Raw genomic sequence first — 17,451 nt, 5'->3', positions numbered from 1 at the left:
CAGAGATACAACAAGTTCATCAGGTACATTTGTGGACCCTGAAGACCACAGCAGGATGACATATTTTTTTATTTCTGCGAGCAGGCTAAACTGCACCTGCTCCTGTAGTGTGTTGGAGTGCTTTCCAAAATCACACTGTTCTAAAGATCTGATATGAGATGCCTAAACTGAGCATCCAAGCTGAGGTTTTGAACAGTCTGAGAAACTGTAATTACTGGTTTTTCCTTGGTTGTAGCATAACATTGCTTAAAATTCAAGATGCCTTCTGGGATGACTCCTTGACTTTTCTAGTCAGTTCAAAGACTCTTCATCCCTGTCCCCAGCAGCAACACATTTTCCAGAGCAAACTAGCCATATGACAGTATTTTTAGCTTTCAAAATGTGACTGCTCCACAGAATAAAAACCTACCTGTGACTCTGATAATTTGTGGCCCTTGTACTCGAAGCAGACAGCAAATACAGATTTGAAGTATGAACACAATGCAACAGTTAAGTTTGAAACTGGAACATAAACTAAAACAGAAAATCCCACTTAGAATTTCTAAAGCAAATGTTAAGAAATTCAGAAATTCAAAATATATAAAAAGGGTCAAGCAGCTTAGATAATGTACCCACAGCCTATCACAGTGTTCCCATTTACCAGCAGTTGCCACTGATTCCAAACACTATAATGTTTATCTAGGTGTATAAAGAGAAATAACTGAGGAATGTGAATTAACAGCCTTGCTTTTAACATGATCCAGAGTAATTAATCTGTTATCACTGTAACTCCTAATGTTGATGATTGTACTGAGAAGTACCACATGTTCAGTGAATAGTTTTAATGATTGGTGTGTTTTTATCACTGTCATTACGTTGTTTTTCCTACTAATAAAGCATCAGTTGTTCAGTAAATCTTCAACAGGTGTTGTCTTTTGTAACTAGAACTGAAACATATTTCCAGCTTTGTCAAGAGTCTTTGTTATTTGCTTTGCAGCACCCCAGTTTGTGATTGGTGCTTCTATGAATTATGGCTCTACAAAAGTATCATTTCACGTATTCATTTCTCCAAGTTAAAAGTATATAATTCTTTCAGTATGGAAAGCTGTGCAGTCAGGCTGGACTTGCATTGTACAAACAATGAGATAACAGCCTCCTTTTGCTCCCACTGGAAAGCAAAGTGGAGCTGAAGGAGCCCCAGGAAGGGGCTGTGAAGTTTTTTACCACATTGTCTTCTATATAATTCTCCTTTGCTCTATATTAGCATAACTGAGAGATGTGTTCTTTTGACCCCTGTTGGGACAGCACATGGAATGACTGTATGAGTACAGAATTTTTCAGGATTGTATCTGGTGTTTTTCTTCAGAGCAAGTTTGCATTTTGCTCATTCATTGCAATCAAATACAATGGTGGTAACTTTTTTCAGTTCCTCTAGATTTAATAAAGCAGAGTAATATAATTTCAAGAGGGGATTAATTTTTCCATCGTGCTGTTATAAATATTTGGAATCTCAGTAGTGCTCTGTGTGACACCTCTTCCTTCCCCACCAGGCAGAAATGGATTTCAGTGCCAAAGATGAATATGCAAGAAAATCTCATGAATCTGTCATACTCCCAAAATATCAGAGTTGCAAGAGATGTGTAAGCCCTGGAGGTTCAGTTAGACCTTAAAACCCAAATTTGTAGCTTAAGAGGTCCTTCAGGATGACCCTCTTCCTCCCTCTGAACTTACAAGGAGACCCAATGCCCCTGAAAATAGTGTAAAATAGGTCCTTGGGAAAATCATCCTTGGTGATACCTGGCAGCATGCCAGTTTCAGTAGTGTTCAGTGGAATTGTATCGATGTCCTCTCTTCGGGAACTGAGTTATGCCTGTGATGTAGAAAACTTAGTGCTACCTATGTACAAAAGCCTTGTATTGAAGCTTTTCTATAACAGAAAGCGATGGAGGGTTATTCCAACTCTAAACTGTGGTACATCTCTATCCCTGGGAAACACTGCACACTTTCTACACTATTGCCATTGGACACATCACGTTCTCGTTTCTTATGAAGCTGATGTTTAATTTACTGTAGTGTTTTAGAGATAAGTGAGCAACAAGTCTTTGCCTTGTAGTTATTCTTCCTTTCCTTCATGGAGCTTTCCCCTTTCCTCCACAGTTTGTCAAGGAACAAATAACAAGCTGACCCAACTGGGACATGTGGAAGACCATTTCACCAGCCTGCAGAGGATGTACAACAATTGTGAGGTGGTACTCAGCAACCTGGAGATTACATATGTGGAGCACAATCGTGACCTCTCTTTCCTGAAGGTTAGTGTTCACGGCCAATGGGGCCTTCTCTGCTACAACAAATCCATTTTTTAAGTGCAAAGGATCAGCTGCTGATAAAATTCTGTGGTGATCCAAAAACATAGCTTGTTAAGGTCAGAGGAGTCGCAGCCTAGAGTCTAAGCATACCTGTAGGCTGCAGGATGCGCTCAACCTTACTACACAAATCAGGTACTGTGAGAAATAGCTTTTCAAGCACTTGCCAGCCTGTGCTGGCTGCCATGCAGATGGGTTTCTTCTCATTTATAATTAGAATAACATCCTTACCTATTACCTCACTTCTCAGAGGGCAAAAGGCTTTGTGGTGCTGACAGGGCAAGGCAAAGCACAAAGAGAGTGGCAGATTGTGATGTGTGGAGGCCTTTTCCCTGCCCTCCAAACTGTGATCCCTTTCTCTGCCATGGTGGTGAGTGCCTCTCCAGCCTGAAGGGCTCACACCCTCAGCAGGCAGGCAAGTCCTGTGCAATAACTTCCCACATGGATTCTTGAAGTGATCTTCAAGATAATCCCCTGTGATTGACACATGAGCTACTCCCATCTCAACATTTGTTTTGTGCACAAGTTCATGGACAAATTAAGGCAAGCTGAAGAGGGAGTGAACAGAGGATGGATGTTAAAACACAGCCACAGCATGGGGAGGAGCCATGGCTGACATGGGGACCTCCAGGTTCTCCACCAGCAAGTAACAAGCAATGTCAAAAAACCTATGGTTTGGGCATATGGGTTACAAATATGATGGTATTGCCATTCTTCTTTCCTAAACACAACCTGCTCACAGAGCTCAGGGTTCCGAGGAAGGTAACAAGTCTCTTGAAAATTTACTGGTAGTCTTCATAGAAAAGGAAAATATCCTTAGTAGCCTGAAGGATTTTCACTTGCAGTGATTTTTGTAGGGGATAGAAATGCATACATTTCACAGTGCAAGACAGGAATAAACCCACATTCAGGAACATTACCTCACTTATCTTTTTGTCCTGTAAAATATATATTGTTTAAAAAGGAGAAGGTTGCCTAGTCTTCCCCTTTGATGGGCATGGAAGGGGAACAGAAGAGACCATGTAAAAGCCTGAATCAGGTGGCATCTGTGTGCTGCCAGTTGTTGAAGGTTAGGCAAGTGTTTGTACACACTTAGTTGTGTGCATGCATGTGTTGCATGCATGCTTGCCCTTTTCTCCTGCAACCCCTAGTCAGCCCCACTTACCCTTACTTGGGGACAGAACAGGGGTATGCTGGACCTTTGGAATGACCTGGTAGCTGCTGAAAGGGTGAGTTTATAAATGCTTAACCACCAAGGTTTTTCACATAGTCCCTTTCTCTTCTTAGATTTATTTATTTATAATGAGATTAAGTGGTCTGTCATTCCTTGAAATTGAAAGATGGTGGATTGGAGGAGTGGGAGGAGGAAAGCAGTTATTGAAGAGTACTATGGATTAAGCACCTTGTTTCTTCTGTTGTTTTCTCAGACAATACAGGAGGTTGCAGGCTACGTGCTCATCGCCCTTAACATGGTGGATGTCATTCCCCTCGAAAACCTCCAGATCATCCGAGGCAATGTGCTGTATGACAACTCTTACGCCCTGGCTGTTTTATCCAACTATCACATGAATAAAACTCAGGGACTCCAACAGCTACCAATGAAGCGACTTTCAGGTGAGACACGGCTAAGAAGCGGAGGCACCACTAAAGCCAACTTCAACAGTCAGCTTATTGGTGTCAAGATCTATTGGAGATTGCGTCTCAAAGTCATAGGTCATCAAAACTCGCTTTAAAAGCAAGGATCTGAGTGTAGTTTTCTAATTGCTTTCCTGCTAGCCAGTCTTCTGCAAAAGATAAAGAAAATTCATCAAGATTCATCTTTGCTCCCGAAACTGGCAAAAAAACATCCATTTGTTATTTTGTATTATTTGATTCCAGTGCATAGATATTGATATTTTCCGATTAGATCCCTGTGGGAACTGGTAATATGTGTGTCTCACGTGGCCTCTGGCTGGGCACACCAGCAGTGCCCACTCTGCTGAGTGCTGTGGGCCCTAGAGGAGGCACCAGGCAGAACACTACACATAGTGCCATCTTGGTGGCATCTGAGAAAAGCTGATCTCCAGAACCAATTGGTCTGTTTTTGGTGTTAGTTACACCATCAGGAGTGCTGATGCCCTGCAGATGGTTCCTTTCTGTCAGTATCAACTGACTGAGGTGGAGAAAGATGTAATTTATTTCTCTTTCTTTAGATCAGAGACATTTTGAGGATGTCTCTGGGGCATATTAGGCATTTGCTTCACTTAGCTTTTTTTTTTTTTCTGTAACAGAAATTCTCAATGGAGGTGTTAAAATCAGCAACAACCCCAAACTGTGCAACATGGACACTGTTCTTTGGAATGACATCATTGACACAAGCAAGAAGCCTCCCACAGTGCTTGAATTTGCAAGCAACCTGTCTTCTTGTGAGTATTAACTTAGCAAAAGTGCTATGTGTCCCTCTCCATTTTAGAGAGTAAAATGAACGTCCCATCTTTCATGCAGTGTGTTCCTAGTCCAACAATTTCTAATGAAGGCTACCAAGCTCTGTTCCAAGAGAAGTACTTTCATTTCTGCACCACTGGCCTAAGATAGAATTTTTCATGATGGTTAGGTCCTTAGCTCATAGCTCAGCAAAGTTCTTGGGAATGTTCCTCTTGATTTAAGACCGTACCCTGCATATGTGTTCAGCTCAGAAAGACAGCTCAGAAAACCGTGCATTCATTTGCTTTCCAGCAATCTTCTGTTTACAGTGTGAGGCTCTGGTCTAGAAAAACCAAATGGGTAGCTTCATGGAGTTACTTGAAGCCTTTTTTGAGCTAAGGCATAAGTAATGCCATAAACTTCTCCTGTTTTGGACTGCACAGATTACCCTGGCAAAAGTAATAATAAACAGATAGATAAATATGACACTTCAGATCAACAGGGATATGAGGGGATATTTAGAAGTTTGTACAGCATATGCTTAGAGCAGGCTCAAGCTAATCCTTCAGCCTTATGAGTCCCTCGTAAAATCTCCAGTCATTTCACAGAAAGGAGGGTTTATTTTCATTTCTGAGCATTTCATTTCTGGCACTATAAATTGGCAGGAAAAGATATTTTCTTTATCTTCTTCCAGTTGCATAATTGCCTGAGAGCTAATAGCCAACTTCTGTGTTGACTTATTTTTCTGTGGAGCCCTGGCGTAATCAAGGAGTTGCAAGCTATACATGTCAGCACAGGAGTTTGGCTCTGAAGACCACAGAAATGTTAACCTTTAGCTTTTCAACTTTAAAAAAAAAAGTTCTTTGGTCCTACACAAATCAATCCACTCTTAGACAAGTATTGGCATTTGTTCAGCTATTTGATGGCTGACGGGGGGAAGGAGAATCACATGCTATTAGTGGGAAGAAACACTCTAGTAGGAAATGTCTTTAAAATGTAGTGAATTCCCCATTAATCTGCTAAGACAGCCTTTTATGGCTTTAATAATGATCCCATACTCTAAAATAAGTTGTTTCTCTGGGACTTTGCTTGTCATTAAGAGAAAGAAGAAGAAAGAACAGAGCAAGGAGGGAAGAATGGGAAAAAACCCAGTAGTGAATCCTCGAGGTCAGGCAAAGTGTCTGTCCATCCTGCCCACCTCTCCATTAATTGTCCATCTGCAGCATAGTCCTGCACAAGGAGTATTTTTGGCAGAGGATGGGAGGAGGGCACAAAGCAGACAAGTCAAATTACTTTGTGGTCAGAGTAGCTGGCAGTTTCCTGTGAATCCAGTTGGATTTGTTTTCTTTTTAGAACTGCCTGGTTCAGAAACACTGATTTACATGTGGCCTGTAGTGAGCAGCTGGCACATGCCTGACTTCAAGCCAGTGGTGACTTGCCATAGCATGAAAACCCCAGCAGAAGGGCCAGCCGGGCAGTAGCTGAGATTCCTGTTCCTGGGAAAAATATGCCTCTTTCGTAAGCTAGACTGGCTGGGTATTGTGTTCCCTTGCTCAAAGGTGTGGAGGTGGAGAACTGCACGTAGGAAAGCAGAGGTGAACAAAGGATAACGAATTCAGCTCTCAAATTTTTTGAGCACTGTTATATAGGTGCTTCTTACCCTGGTTTATCAGGAAGGAAATCTCAAGCCATTGTTTTCTGTTGTTCATAGTACCTTGTTATTTTCTTCGTTTACAGAATATTATTCTCTCTCTTGTGTTTTAGGTCCCAAGTGCCATCAGAACTGCACAGAAGACCACTGCTGGGGCCCTGGTGAACAAAACTGCCAGACATGTAAGCCTGCAGATTAATTAAGAAATAGCTTGTGTGCTCTAACATACATACTACATTTCTGTCTACTGAAAAACTAACAGTAATTATGCAGGTAGGATGCTTGCTTGATATTAAGAGAGCAGCAGAAACATCTATTTACAGGGGCCTGAGGTTTTGAAACAGTATATTTTTCATAAAGTAAAGGTTGAGGAGGAACACCATGACAATTTGTCTCACTGGTTTTTTTTTTTTTTTCCCCTCTAAAAAGTGGGGAAAAACACTGAGTTTTGTTTTGTGAAAAGCTCAGTGGAAAAACTGCTGATCTAGACTTAATGCAAATGGAAGCAACATCCTACATTCAGTTTTCCATTGCAAATAGTCACCTGAACCTAAGTTTTTTGTCTGCAAATATCAAGCCAAATTTGAATGGCATAGAGCTTGAGGAAAGAGGAGCATATGCCTTTGCTGTCTTCATATAGTGTAAGCTTCAGTTTTTGTCAGTTGGCTCTGCAGTTTGGCTCTCCAGGTGGACAGTGGCTGTGCATCCAAAGCCTTCCTGGGTTGGTTCCTGCAGCTGAGGCTGCACAGCTGTCCCAGGATCTTGCAAAACCTCCGGTCTCAGCCCTGCAAGCTTCCAGCATTTACAAACCCTTGCTGGAATCAGAAGGCTGACGAGTGCATGAAACAAAATCTTTTGTGGGCTCTTGCTTGCCTCTCCAGGCATTTGAGAATCTGGCCAACTGAAAATGTATCCCACATTTCCATATGTGGGAAAGTTTGGGGGATACGTCTCTTCTGGAAATGAACGTGGGATACTCTATGTGAAGTAAAAATGTTTGATGTAATATATGTTTCCAGCAGGAAACTCTAGTCAACAGTTATCAAAGTGACGAGGTGCTTTATTCCCCTGCTAATTCTTATGAAAAAAATTGTATCAAAATGCTGTTCATGTAGCACAATGTGCCTTTTATTACCCCTGTTTCTAGTTGAATGGAGGAGTTGCCATCAGAGAAGCTAATGCATACTGTGGAAATAATCTGTTTCCTTGAAAATATATTACCTTGCTTACAGGTCTACAAGAAAAAATAAAATAATACAGTTTGGATACAGAACTGTGTAATGGAAAAAGAATATATGATTTTTAAAAAATCACTGTTATATACCCTGTAGCTGGCTATTTTTGAAATAATTTTCTGTTCATTAACAACCATGGTTTTCAGACTTACAGGAATTTCTGATAATATTGTAATTCATTTGTGCCAAGTGTGAAGTTGATAACAGCTAGCACAGTGCACAGCTGAAATGTTCAGGATGCTGTATGAAGCAGAGTAGCCATCAGGTTCTTCTGGCACCTTATGCCAGGCTTCATGGATCAGTAATTTTTTTTTTTTTTTTAGAGAACAAACAATCCCATTTTGGGTCTCTGATACAAAAATATGGTAGCCATTCATTTGTGGGTTTTTTTTTTAATTGTTCTGATTATCCTTTTCTCTGCTTTGATATTCAAATGGAGAAGCTTTCCCAATTCTCAACAAAATGTTGCAGGCAGTTTTTGCTTCCCTGCAAAAAGCTGGACATGTGCCAGTTCTTCCCTTCAGGTTGTTGCACTGGTGCAAACCCTAAGGGAGTTATGTAATGAAGATAAAATTTGGCCAAGGATTTGAACATCAAAGAAAAATAATTCAATGTGCATATGAAATCTGCTCGCTGAGTGAGTCTCCCCTGTCTCTGCAAATTTTGAAATATTTTAGTGCATTAAAGGGACATTTTACAGCACCACACCTACAATGTACAGTTTCCAGTTATAGTACAGAGTCCTGTCAATTCTGTCACATTGTTTTTCCCAAAGTTAGCACCAATAGTAGTAAATTTTCTCAATAAAGTGGAGACAGATTCTACCCTGTTGCCCAGCTATAAGATGCAATGGCTCTGTCACAGAATTTTGCTTGGTCTAGGCATTGGTGCAACAGGGTTGTTCTTTCTAAGCAGGACATATTTCCTGGCTGGGATCAGAGTTCTTAGCACCTCATAAGAGCTCAGATAATTACAGGCTGAACATGACCCCTTCTTACCACCACCCACACTCGCTCTCACCCCTCCCAAACTTTGGCCTTAAATGAGGACAGAACATCCCAGGAGGAAAATCTAGCACAGAACCTGCACCAGACCTTTTGTCCATATTTCTTGATCTCACTGCAGCAAGTACAGCTGATGTTTTTCATTTTTTCTTGTATCTTCCAGTAACAAAAGTCATCTGTGCTCAGCAGTGCTCTGGTCGGTGCAGAGGAAAGGTGCCCAGCGACTGCTGCCACAACCAGTGTGCTGCGGGGTGCACCGGGCCTCGGGAGAGTGACTGCCTGGTAATGATGCTCCACCACCACCATAATGGCTTCAGTCCCTGACATGGCGAGCAGGGCTTTCAGCTGCATGTCCTCTAGCTTTCTTCAGCCCCAGAAGGCCTCCTGAGAGATGCTGACCTGGAGGGTGCTCCAGGGCTTCCCGGCATTGGTGGTTGTTGGGAGGGAAGATGACGTGAACTTCACAGCACCCTTTACTGATCTTTACTGACTCTGCCCATGGACCTTCCTAGTGTGTTCCAAACTAGTGTTAGTGCCTTTGACTGCCCAGTGAGCTCAGCGTTGTTGCAGAGCATCTAAGTGTTTGCCATAGGCAACTTCCCCACATGAACAGGTCCACAGGCCCACAGCTGCCCCCACGGTGCAGCAGTTATCCAGGCCAGCACAGCTTTGCCTTGTACTCCTTAGCACTAGTCAGTAGTAATCTTGGTTTACTAAAGCAAGAACTTGCAAGGGAAGTAAAGAAGTGATAGATCTTCATTTTTTTTTTTCATTTTACCAAACTTCACGCATGAAATCTGTTTCCCTTTCTGCTTTTGACTTGACACAAAAGCACTGTATTTGGGGAGCCCTGGGGCAGTGAAGAGAGAAGAAACAGATGGAGATTCTGTAGGGAATAAAGGTCCCATTGCTTTTCCACAAGAGTTTCAGGGGTTTGGTGTATGCTGTGGTTTTAACTTTTCCCCATGTTTTCACTACACTTCATTCAAAATTAAGTGACATCTCAGTAATCACCATAGAAATTCTCCGGCCTGGATTTTATTGTTGTTACCTCTATTCCTGGTTTCCTTTTAAGATGGCTATGATCCCCTTACTGGCTCACAGAGAAGACAGTTACTCTCTCTCATCTGGAAAGCCAGGGGAGAAGAAAGGGAAAAGAGAGTCATTATTAATTTAATGCAGATTTAGATTGGAAGAACCAACTTGCCCTTCATAAATGCCTGCTAAATTGTTCATTACCTGCAGCCAAATATAATGGCTTGAGTTTAACATTTAGCCAGAAAAGTCAGTAATTGGCAGGAAAGAACTTGATTTGATTTAGGTTATTAAAAACTGGCCAAGAAAAGTACAGTTTGTCTTGATCTGGTTGCTGCTTGTAAGGGAAAATTTTTCTGTCTAAGGCATGCAGATTTGCTCCTGTTCCCACGTGAATCTCAGCAGCTCTCCACCAGAGTGCCAAGGTTTCTTGTTCAGAAAAAGAAAAGTTATGGTTTCTTTTTTAAAAAAATACTGAACTCCATTGCCCAGCCTCCTGAAGCAACCTTTCAACTTCAAAGCCTGAGGGACCATCCGTGTAGCTGCTTGGGGTTTCCATTAGAGCTAAGCAGGAAGCAGATGAGGCCATCAGAGTGTTTTGAAGACCTGATGTAAAATCACTGTCACTTTTTAAGGAAAAGGCAGTTTAATGGGTGCTGTTGTTCAATGCCAGGCATGCCGCAAGTTTCGGGATGATGCTACGTGCAAGGATACATGTCCCCCATTGGTCCTGTATAACCCCACCACTTACCAGATGGATGTGAACCCTGATGGAAAATACAGCTTCGGAGCCACTTGTGTGAAGGAGTGTCCACGTAAGTTCATTTCAGGTTGCAGCCCCAGAGGAGGTGAGGAGTTGGAGAAAAGAGGGAAGGGTCCTATGTCATCCCTCTGTGTTGTGGTCAGGTGAAAGACCACTTGTTCTCTTCAGTTTCTGTGGGAACTGAGAACAGGTGACAAAATGAGCCTCTTGAAACAGTCTGCATCCATCACCTTGCCTGGTTTTTAATCTTTGCATTTTGACTCCTGAAAATTTTTCTCTTGGTGAAGAGAAAGGCATCTTCTAAAAAACATTAAACAATGGCTATATAGGATCAATGCTATGGATTACCAAAGCATTATCAAATCTTAACTGGTTCTTAATTAGGACAGTTAAAAAGTAATTGATTTTAACACTGTCTCAAGGCCTGTGATCATTGTTTTCTCTACAGATGCTTGCTTTTCCTTTCTTGCTGTTCCATTTCTGTATTTTTTTAATCCACCAAGACATGGATGTTGTTTTATCCTTCTGTGACCATTCCCCTCCCTGTAAAATGGTGATAGCATTGTATGTTTATCTACCTTCAAATGATCTTTATGATGTTCATAGTTAATGCCTGTACTTTCCTGAGTGTACCAAAAACTCAAAGCCCTTTTTTCTTACAAGTCTTGAGGTGCTTGTCTGGACCTCAAAGCATCCCTCTTGTATTTCAGTCACCTTTCAGTCATCCCTCTTGTATTTTCAGTCACCTAAGTCAGTTTCCTTTTTCTTTCCCAGACAACTACGTGGTGACAGACCATGGCTCCTGCGTTCGCTCATGCAATGCTGATACTTATGAAGTGGAAGAAAATGGTGTTCGGAAGTGTAAAAAGTGTGATGGGCTATGCAGCAAAGGTATAAAAAGTATGGAATTAAACAGTGAGGCTTTGGGATGATAGAGAACTTACTAGGAAAAGTGGAGGGAGTTCTAATCTTGGTTAAGTGCAAATTCAATATAAATCAGATCCAGCAATAGTTTGGAGATCTGACAAGTGGCTTGATCAGGAAGCATGACTGTGGAGCATGCTCTCCGGGCGGGATACACCACAAGTGCAGTGGATAAACTGTGTGCATGTATATCTTGCACGTCAGCCTTCTCCTCCATTTGTCCTTCCCAGTGTCTAATCAAGAGGAATGGAAATGGGACAAAGAGAGAAGGGGATGTGCCAGAGCCTGTGTGCAGAGATGCTCAGACCAGAGCTGCACAGCTGGGCAAGCAGGAAGTAGTTTTCCTGTGGGACTTTCTGAAAAGCAAAAATAGGCAAAAGATATATGAAACTCATCTTAGAGTGGTAGGTTTGACCATACAGGAATTCTTTCTGAACTTGTGGCACCTCCATGTTTCTACCCTGGCATGTGACTGGGCTTCACTTTTGTCTCCCCTAACTTTTATATCTCTCCTTTAACAGTGTGCAATGGCATCGGAATAGGTGAACTTAAAGGGATCCTCTCCATAAATGCCACAAATATCGACTCCTTCAAAAACTGTACCAAGATCAATGGGGACGTCAGCATTCTCCCAGTTGCATTTCTAGGGTGAGTTACCTGTTGGCCGTCAAGCACTGAAAGAAAAAGACTAGGGAAAATCCAGGCTAAGCTGTTCTTTTCACAATTTCTCTGTTTGTTTCAGTGATGCCTTCACGAAGACCCTACCTTTGGATCCCAAGAAATTGGATGTCTTCAAAACAGTCAAAGAAATATCAGGTTAGCAATGAATTTAAGCTGAGGTGTTTTTTGACTTATACTGCCAAAAACACAAATGGGGAGGAGAGAAATTTTTAAGCACATGAAAAGAAGTGAATGCAAAGTATTTCTTGTCTGTGAGCTAACAAGGGTCACTCTTAACCAAGGTGGTCAGCAGCACATTGCCAGCATTACGCCCACATAACACATACTGGTCTTCCATCCAAGGTGTGTGGTTTGGCCAGAACATCCCTTCTGCTGAACTGTCAGCCCTAGAGAAGAGTAAAAGCAGTGGAGATCCTCAGCCACCCAAGAAGCATGTGGTGATGCAAAGGCGTGCCACTCCAGCTAAAAAAAGCCAAGTGTGTTTCTATTTGTGGAAAACCTTTCAGCAGCTCCTTAGAGAAGCGTGCTCAGTGGCTTGCATCATCCTTATGGAGACACCCTCTCCAGCCTGATGAGCTCTTCCTTGGGGTGAATGTGTCTCCATGAGCACATAGCAGCCAGTGGAGCACTCAGCCACCGTCTCGTGCCAAGTATCAATTAAAAGTAATTGCGTTCAGCCCATTATGAAATGAATGTAACATCGGGGCTGGGTCTACAGACACGACTCCAGTTCTCCTCTTCTTTCTCTCTCACCTGTGTGGTTCCCTTCAGGGTAGCAATGACTAACTGCAGAGCTTCATACAGCAGCCTGCAATTTTCCAAGTTCTCCCCTTCCTCCCAAACACCTCAGCTCAGTAGGGACTTCTGCTTGCCTCAGAAAATCCACTACAAGTAGCTATTCTGCTCTTTTCCTGCTTTTCAGTTTTCCTCTTCCCTGAGATTGGCTGAAAAACAGGATGGAATGCTGCCTTTCTCCCACAGATCCAGAGTCTGCAGCCTCTCAGCCAGGGTATCTACTGCCAAGAGCCATCGTTGCTGGTGACTCGGTGTGGCAGGATGTGCAGCTCACCAACATGCTCTGTTGCACTCCTAAGGCCTCACAGTGGGCTGAGAAGTAAACTGTTTATAAAACAGGGTTTAAAAATATCTCCTTGCTCCCTAAAATGTCATGTTAGACTTGAGATCCTTCAGATAAGCATAGGGAAAGTACAAGTGCCTTCTCCTGGTGCAGGATTTGCTATAGGAGAAGGTTCTGCTGCCAGTACTAGCGGTGAGTTTATTTCCGTGATGATTATTTTTTAATCTTCTTTTCCTTTTGCAGGATTTTTGTTGATTCAAGCCTGGCCTGAGAATGCTACTGATCTCTATGCTTTCGAAAATCTGGAGATTATACGAGGCAGAACAAAGCAACAGTAAGTAAATCATGTGCCACAGCCACTCTGAGAAACCGTGTTTTGAGCTGCTCTTGTCTGAGCACACCAAAGTTGCAAGCAGTGTGAGACTCAGGTGTCCCAAAACTGATGCAAAATGGGGCAAGCCCTGCAAGGAGAAGAGCACCATCTCTGTAGCGTAGATAATGTGCCCTGGGAGTAAAGACCCTCATCTCTGTGCCATGTATGTAGGGCTGCCCTGAGCCTGCTTTCAGGACCAGGGTTTCCCCCACCATCCTGGAAGCACAAGCAGGACAGAAAGCGCTCTTTACAGTCTGGGGTAAGTCATAATGTGGTCAGAAGCACTGTGGGATTTGAGGTAGCTGGGCATTCGTGGATGGAGGCTGCCAAGCAGTGCAGACATCAGCAATGCTTCCAAGTGCCCTCCTAAGCTTGCCCCAGGTGGACAAGCACAGAATAATTAGCTGCTCTACCTACAACCATTGTTCCACATCATTTACTTGTCAGAACACGTGTGTCCTGACAGTTTTGGCTTAAAAAACCCTTGAAAAACCTGATGTGAGTATTGCAGTTGTTACGTAATAGGCATGGCATGTACATGGCATTAAGTTTAGAAGGCTGAGCAGAACCTTACTTGAAGAAAATGTAGTTCACAGCAGGATGCATTTGACAACTAAAATAAAAACATGCTGAGTAAATCCTGCTTGCTAATTACCTTTCTTGCATGTTTTTTTTTTCTATTTTTCCTTCTCCATTTTAGTGGCCAGTATTCCCTTGCTGTTGTTAACTTGAAAATACAGTCCCTAGGGCTGCGCTCCCTCAAGGAAATAAGTGATGGAGATGTTGCCATTATGAGGAACAAGAACCTCTGCTATGCTGACACCATGGACTGGCACAGCCTGTTTGCAACTGACAGCCAGAAAACAAAGATTTTACAGAATAGAGATAAAAATGAGTGTGGTAAGTGAGTGCTGCGTTCCTGCTCACCATCAAAGCTCATGCTGAAATTCAAGAGTAAGCTTGCATTTTCATGATTCAAGCAAGGCTTTTTTCTCCACGTTCCTCTGGCTACAAAATTCATCAGTGATACTGCTTTAATGAAAGTGGTGAGGGAAGAGTGGGATTATTTTTTTCCTACCAAAATGAGGACTTTGTGGTGTCCAGTAAATCAGGAGCTTCTTCACAACTATGAACATAGTGAAGCCATGGCACTTGAAGGACACAAAAGCTAACTCCTAAACTTGGCCTTTTTTAACAAGGTTGAAGCTGTTGTTCAGCCATTCTGCTGTTGACTGCAGTGGTCCCTGGGCCAAAATCTAATTATTTCTTTTTGCAGAATATGAATTTGTTGTATTTTAGAAATTTGTCATAGAAATACAGAATGGTTTGGGTGAGAAGAGACCTTTAAAGGTCATGTAGGCCAACCTCCCCTGCTGTGGGAAGCAATGTCTTTCACTAGACCAGGTTGATCAGGGCCCCATCCAATATGACCCTGAACTCTGAGGGATTAGGCATCCACCAATTCCCTATGCAACTCATGCCAGTGTCTCACCACCCATTGTAACTATGTCTTCATTGTATCCATAAATCTATCTACTCTTTCAGTTTAAAAGCATTTTCCCATGTCCTGTCACTACATGCCTTGTTTAAAAGTTGTTATAAGTGTCCATCAAGTACAAAAAAGCCCCAATAATGTTTCTCCAGAGCTGTCTCTTCCCCACGGTGGACATCCCCAGCTCCCTCAGCCTGACTTAACTTTATCATACATATTTTAAGCTGTTACAGAGGAGATCATTCTTATTTTGAATGGTCAGATGTCACTCAATTTCAGGCTTTGGGATTTAAAGAAGCATGATTATTCCTCTTCCACTCTACCAGAACCATTAATATCTGTTTTGAAACAGGCTGGGGAAACCAGTTTGTCAGATGGAGTGAGAAGAGAGTTTGAGCTCTCTCTTTGACATTCATGTCTTTTCTTGTCCCTCTTTCTCTTTCAGCTGCTGCCAAGCATGTTTGTGACCCCTTGTGCTCAGACATAGGCTGCTGGGGCCCAGGGCCCTTCCACTGCTTCTCCTGCAGGTTTTTTGATCGTCAGAAGGAATGTGTGAAACAGTGCAACATCCTGCAAGGGTAAGGTGTCTCAGGGATGCTTTAGGTTTTGATGATGGTATGGGGGCTTTGGTTTTTAAAATGAGTTGTAGCTAGAAGAAAGCAAAAAGCAGGATCTCTGGTTGCATGGGATTAGCCCAGCTTGCAGAGATGTGGTGTGAACACAGTACCTAGCTAAGGTACCTCTCCTTCCCCATTCAGCGTGCCTTTGGAGTTTGTTTCTGACATGGTGACTGCTAAGAAAACATCCCCTTAAGCCCACAAGGAGACTATCTGGAGGCCCAAGGAGACCTTGGGCTTCCTTCCCATAAGAAAGAAAGGAGCTTAAAGCCCAATCTGTGACTGTTATGTCAAGTACACTGGGTGAGAGCCAGAGCCATTTTGAGTCTCTGGAAGCTCAGTCATTCCCAGAGTCAGGGCTTCACTGCTTGGTAGACTTCCTTCCTCCTATATTTGCTCAGATGAGCAGCTCACCCTTGCAGTTTGAAAAGTTGCAGTCAAGGGAGAATGAAATTTCATTTGAAAATGACTGAGAGCAGCAATTTCAGACAAAATTCTTGCCTCAGCCTCACTCAGGACATGGAAAAATATTGCTGCCTTGTGTGTCAATTCAACAGGTGATGGAGGTGGAAAAGGCATGTCTAGCACCAAAATTACAAAGTCTGATTTTTAAAGCTCCTGAGTATTAAGCAAGTACTTGTCAGGGTGCTAATGCCTCTGATGTTTGTGTTTCTCTAGTGGCTTGCAGTTTATCAGCTGTCTTTTTTTTAAAGCTCTAGCAGCTATTATAACCTGAAGGGCAGATCAGGGCATTATTTTGTGTCAAATGATGGGTAGATTTAGTTTAATTAATAACACCATTACTTGAAGTGGAACAGCTTTATTGCTATTAAAACCATCTGTTCCCAACTTTCATATTTTAATGATTCATTGTGTGTTGTAGAAAGGACATGAATTTAATTATCAGTGCCTTGCTGTTTAACTTTCCTAATTATTATTTGTAGCCTTGGAATCACTTGAACTGTTTTTGCTGATCTCTTTGCATCAGTACCATTTAAAAGCCTCTAGAAATGGTTGTGAGTATTCTGTGACATTAGCTTAAAAGGGAAAGTAAACTAATTTGTAGTGTGCAATCTGGAGTGTCATGTGTTTCACTGTCAACCAAATTTCCCTTACTCTAATGTCCTCATGTTTGTACTGAGCAAGTGCTACTGGTGTAGCCAAGAGGGTCCCTCCTCCTGTCTCAGTGCCATCATCATCTCAGTCGACTGTGGAAAAGTCTGGAAAAGGATACAAGACCACAATTTATCACTTGCTATTATTTCTGAGGTTTAATGATTTCTTTTTGTTGTTGTTGTTGTTGTTGTTTTCCAGGGAGCCAAGAGAGTTTGAAAAGGACTCCAAGTGCCTCCCCTGCCACCCTGAGTGCCTGGTGCAAAACTCCACCATGTACAATGCAACCTGCACTGGACCTGTAAGAGCAGATTCATCTTAGCAAACCTGAGCCTCAGATCGTGTATCAATATGTATTTCCCATGTTCAGGTGTCATTTAAACCCTATTTGAGGTGAAGCAGAGAATGGGGGTGGTTAGAAGCCAAGATCATGGGGCAATGGAGCAGGATAGAAAACCTCAGGGTGTTAGTTTTATTTTCTGACATGTAATCCACAGTCACAGACATTGTAGAGTCTTTAATATTTTTTTAAATATTAAATGTTGTATTTTAAAAAATACTTACTTTGGTGGCAAATATGGCAAAAATTTGAGTAACATATAACCACTCAACTTCCAAGTTGGTATGAACACATTAGATCAAATTCAGAACTTAATTGCAAAAGTCTTTTTTTTTTTTTTTTTTTTTTTTTTGAGATCAAATCTCTTGCTTCCATCACAGGTCCACCTCTGTGTTATTTA

General features: G+C 42.2%; 1 protein-coding gene across 4 annotated transcripts in view; it reads left to right on the top strand.

The window, feature by feature from the left end:
• Window positions 1-17,451, top strand: part of EGFR (epidermal growth factor receptor) — a 156,937-nt gene that overhangs the window by 105,564 nt on the left and 33,922 nt on the right. For all 4 annotated transcript variants that reach the window (XM_068202461.1, XM_068202452.1, XM_068202476.1 and 1 more), the window contains exons 2-14: window positions 2,137-2,288; window positions 3,770-3,956; window positions 4,613-4,747; window positions 6,510-6,578; window positions 8,799-8,917; window positions 10,344-10,485; window positions 11,208-11,324; window positions 11,879-12,005; window positions 12,100-12,173; window positions 13,360-13,450; window positions 14,190-14,389; window positions 15,427-15,559; window positions 16,913-17,012. In XM_068202461.1, coding sequence (XP_068058562.1) covers window positions 2,137-2,288; window positions 3,770-3,956; window positions 4,613-4,747; window positions 6,510-6,578; window positions 8,799-8,917; window positions 10,344-10,485; window positions 11,208-11,324; window positions 11,879-12,005; window positions 12,100-12,173; window positions 13,360-13,450; window positions 14,190-14,389; window positions 15,427-15,559; window positions 16,913-17,012 — 1,646 coding nt within the window. The remainder of the gene's footprint in view (window positions 1-2,136; window positions 2,289-3,769; window positions 3,957-4,612; window positions 4,748-6,509; window positions 6,579-8,798; window positions 8,918-10,343; window positions 10,486-11,207; window positions 11,325-11,878; window positions 12,006-12,099; window positions 12,174-13,359; window positions 13,451-14,189; window positions 14,390-15,426; window positions 15,560-16,912; window positions 17,013-17,451) is intronic.

This window comes from Anomalospiza imberbis, chromosome 1 (genome assembly GCF_031753505.1).
Source record: "Anomalospiza imberbis isolate Cuckoo-Finch-1a 21T00152 chromosome 1, ASM3175350v1, whole genome shotgun sequence".
In the NCBI taxonomy this organism is placed as follows: Eukaryota; Metazoa; Chordata; class Aves; order Passeriformes; family Viduidae; genus Anomalospiza; species Anomalospiza imberbis.
This window is presented reverse-complemented; position numbering and strand designations above follow the sequence as displayed.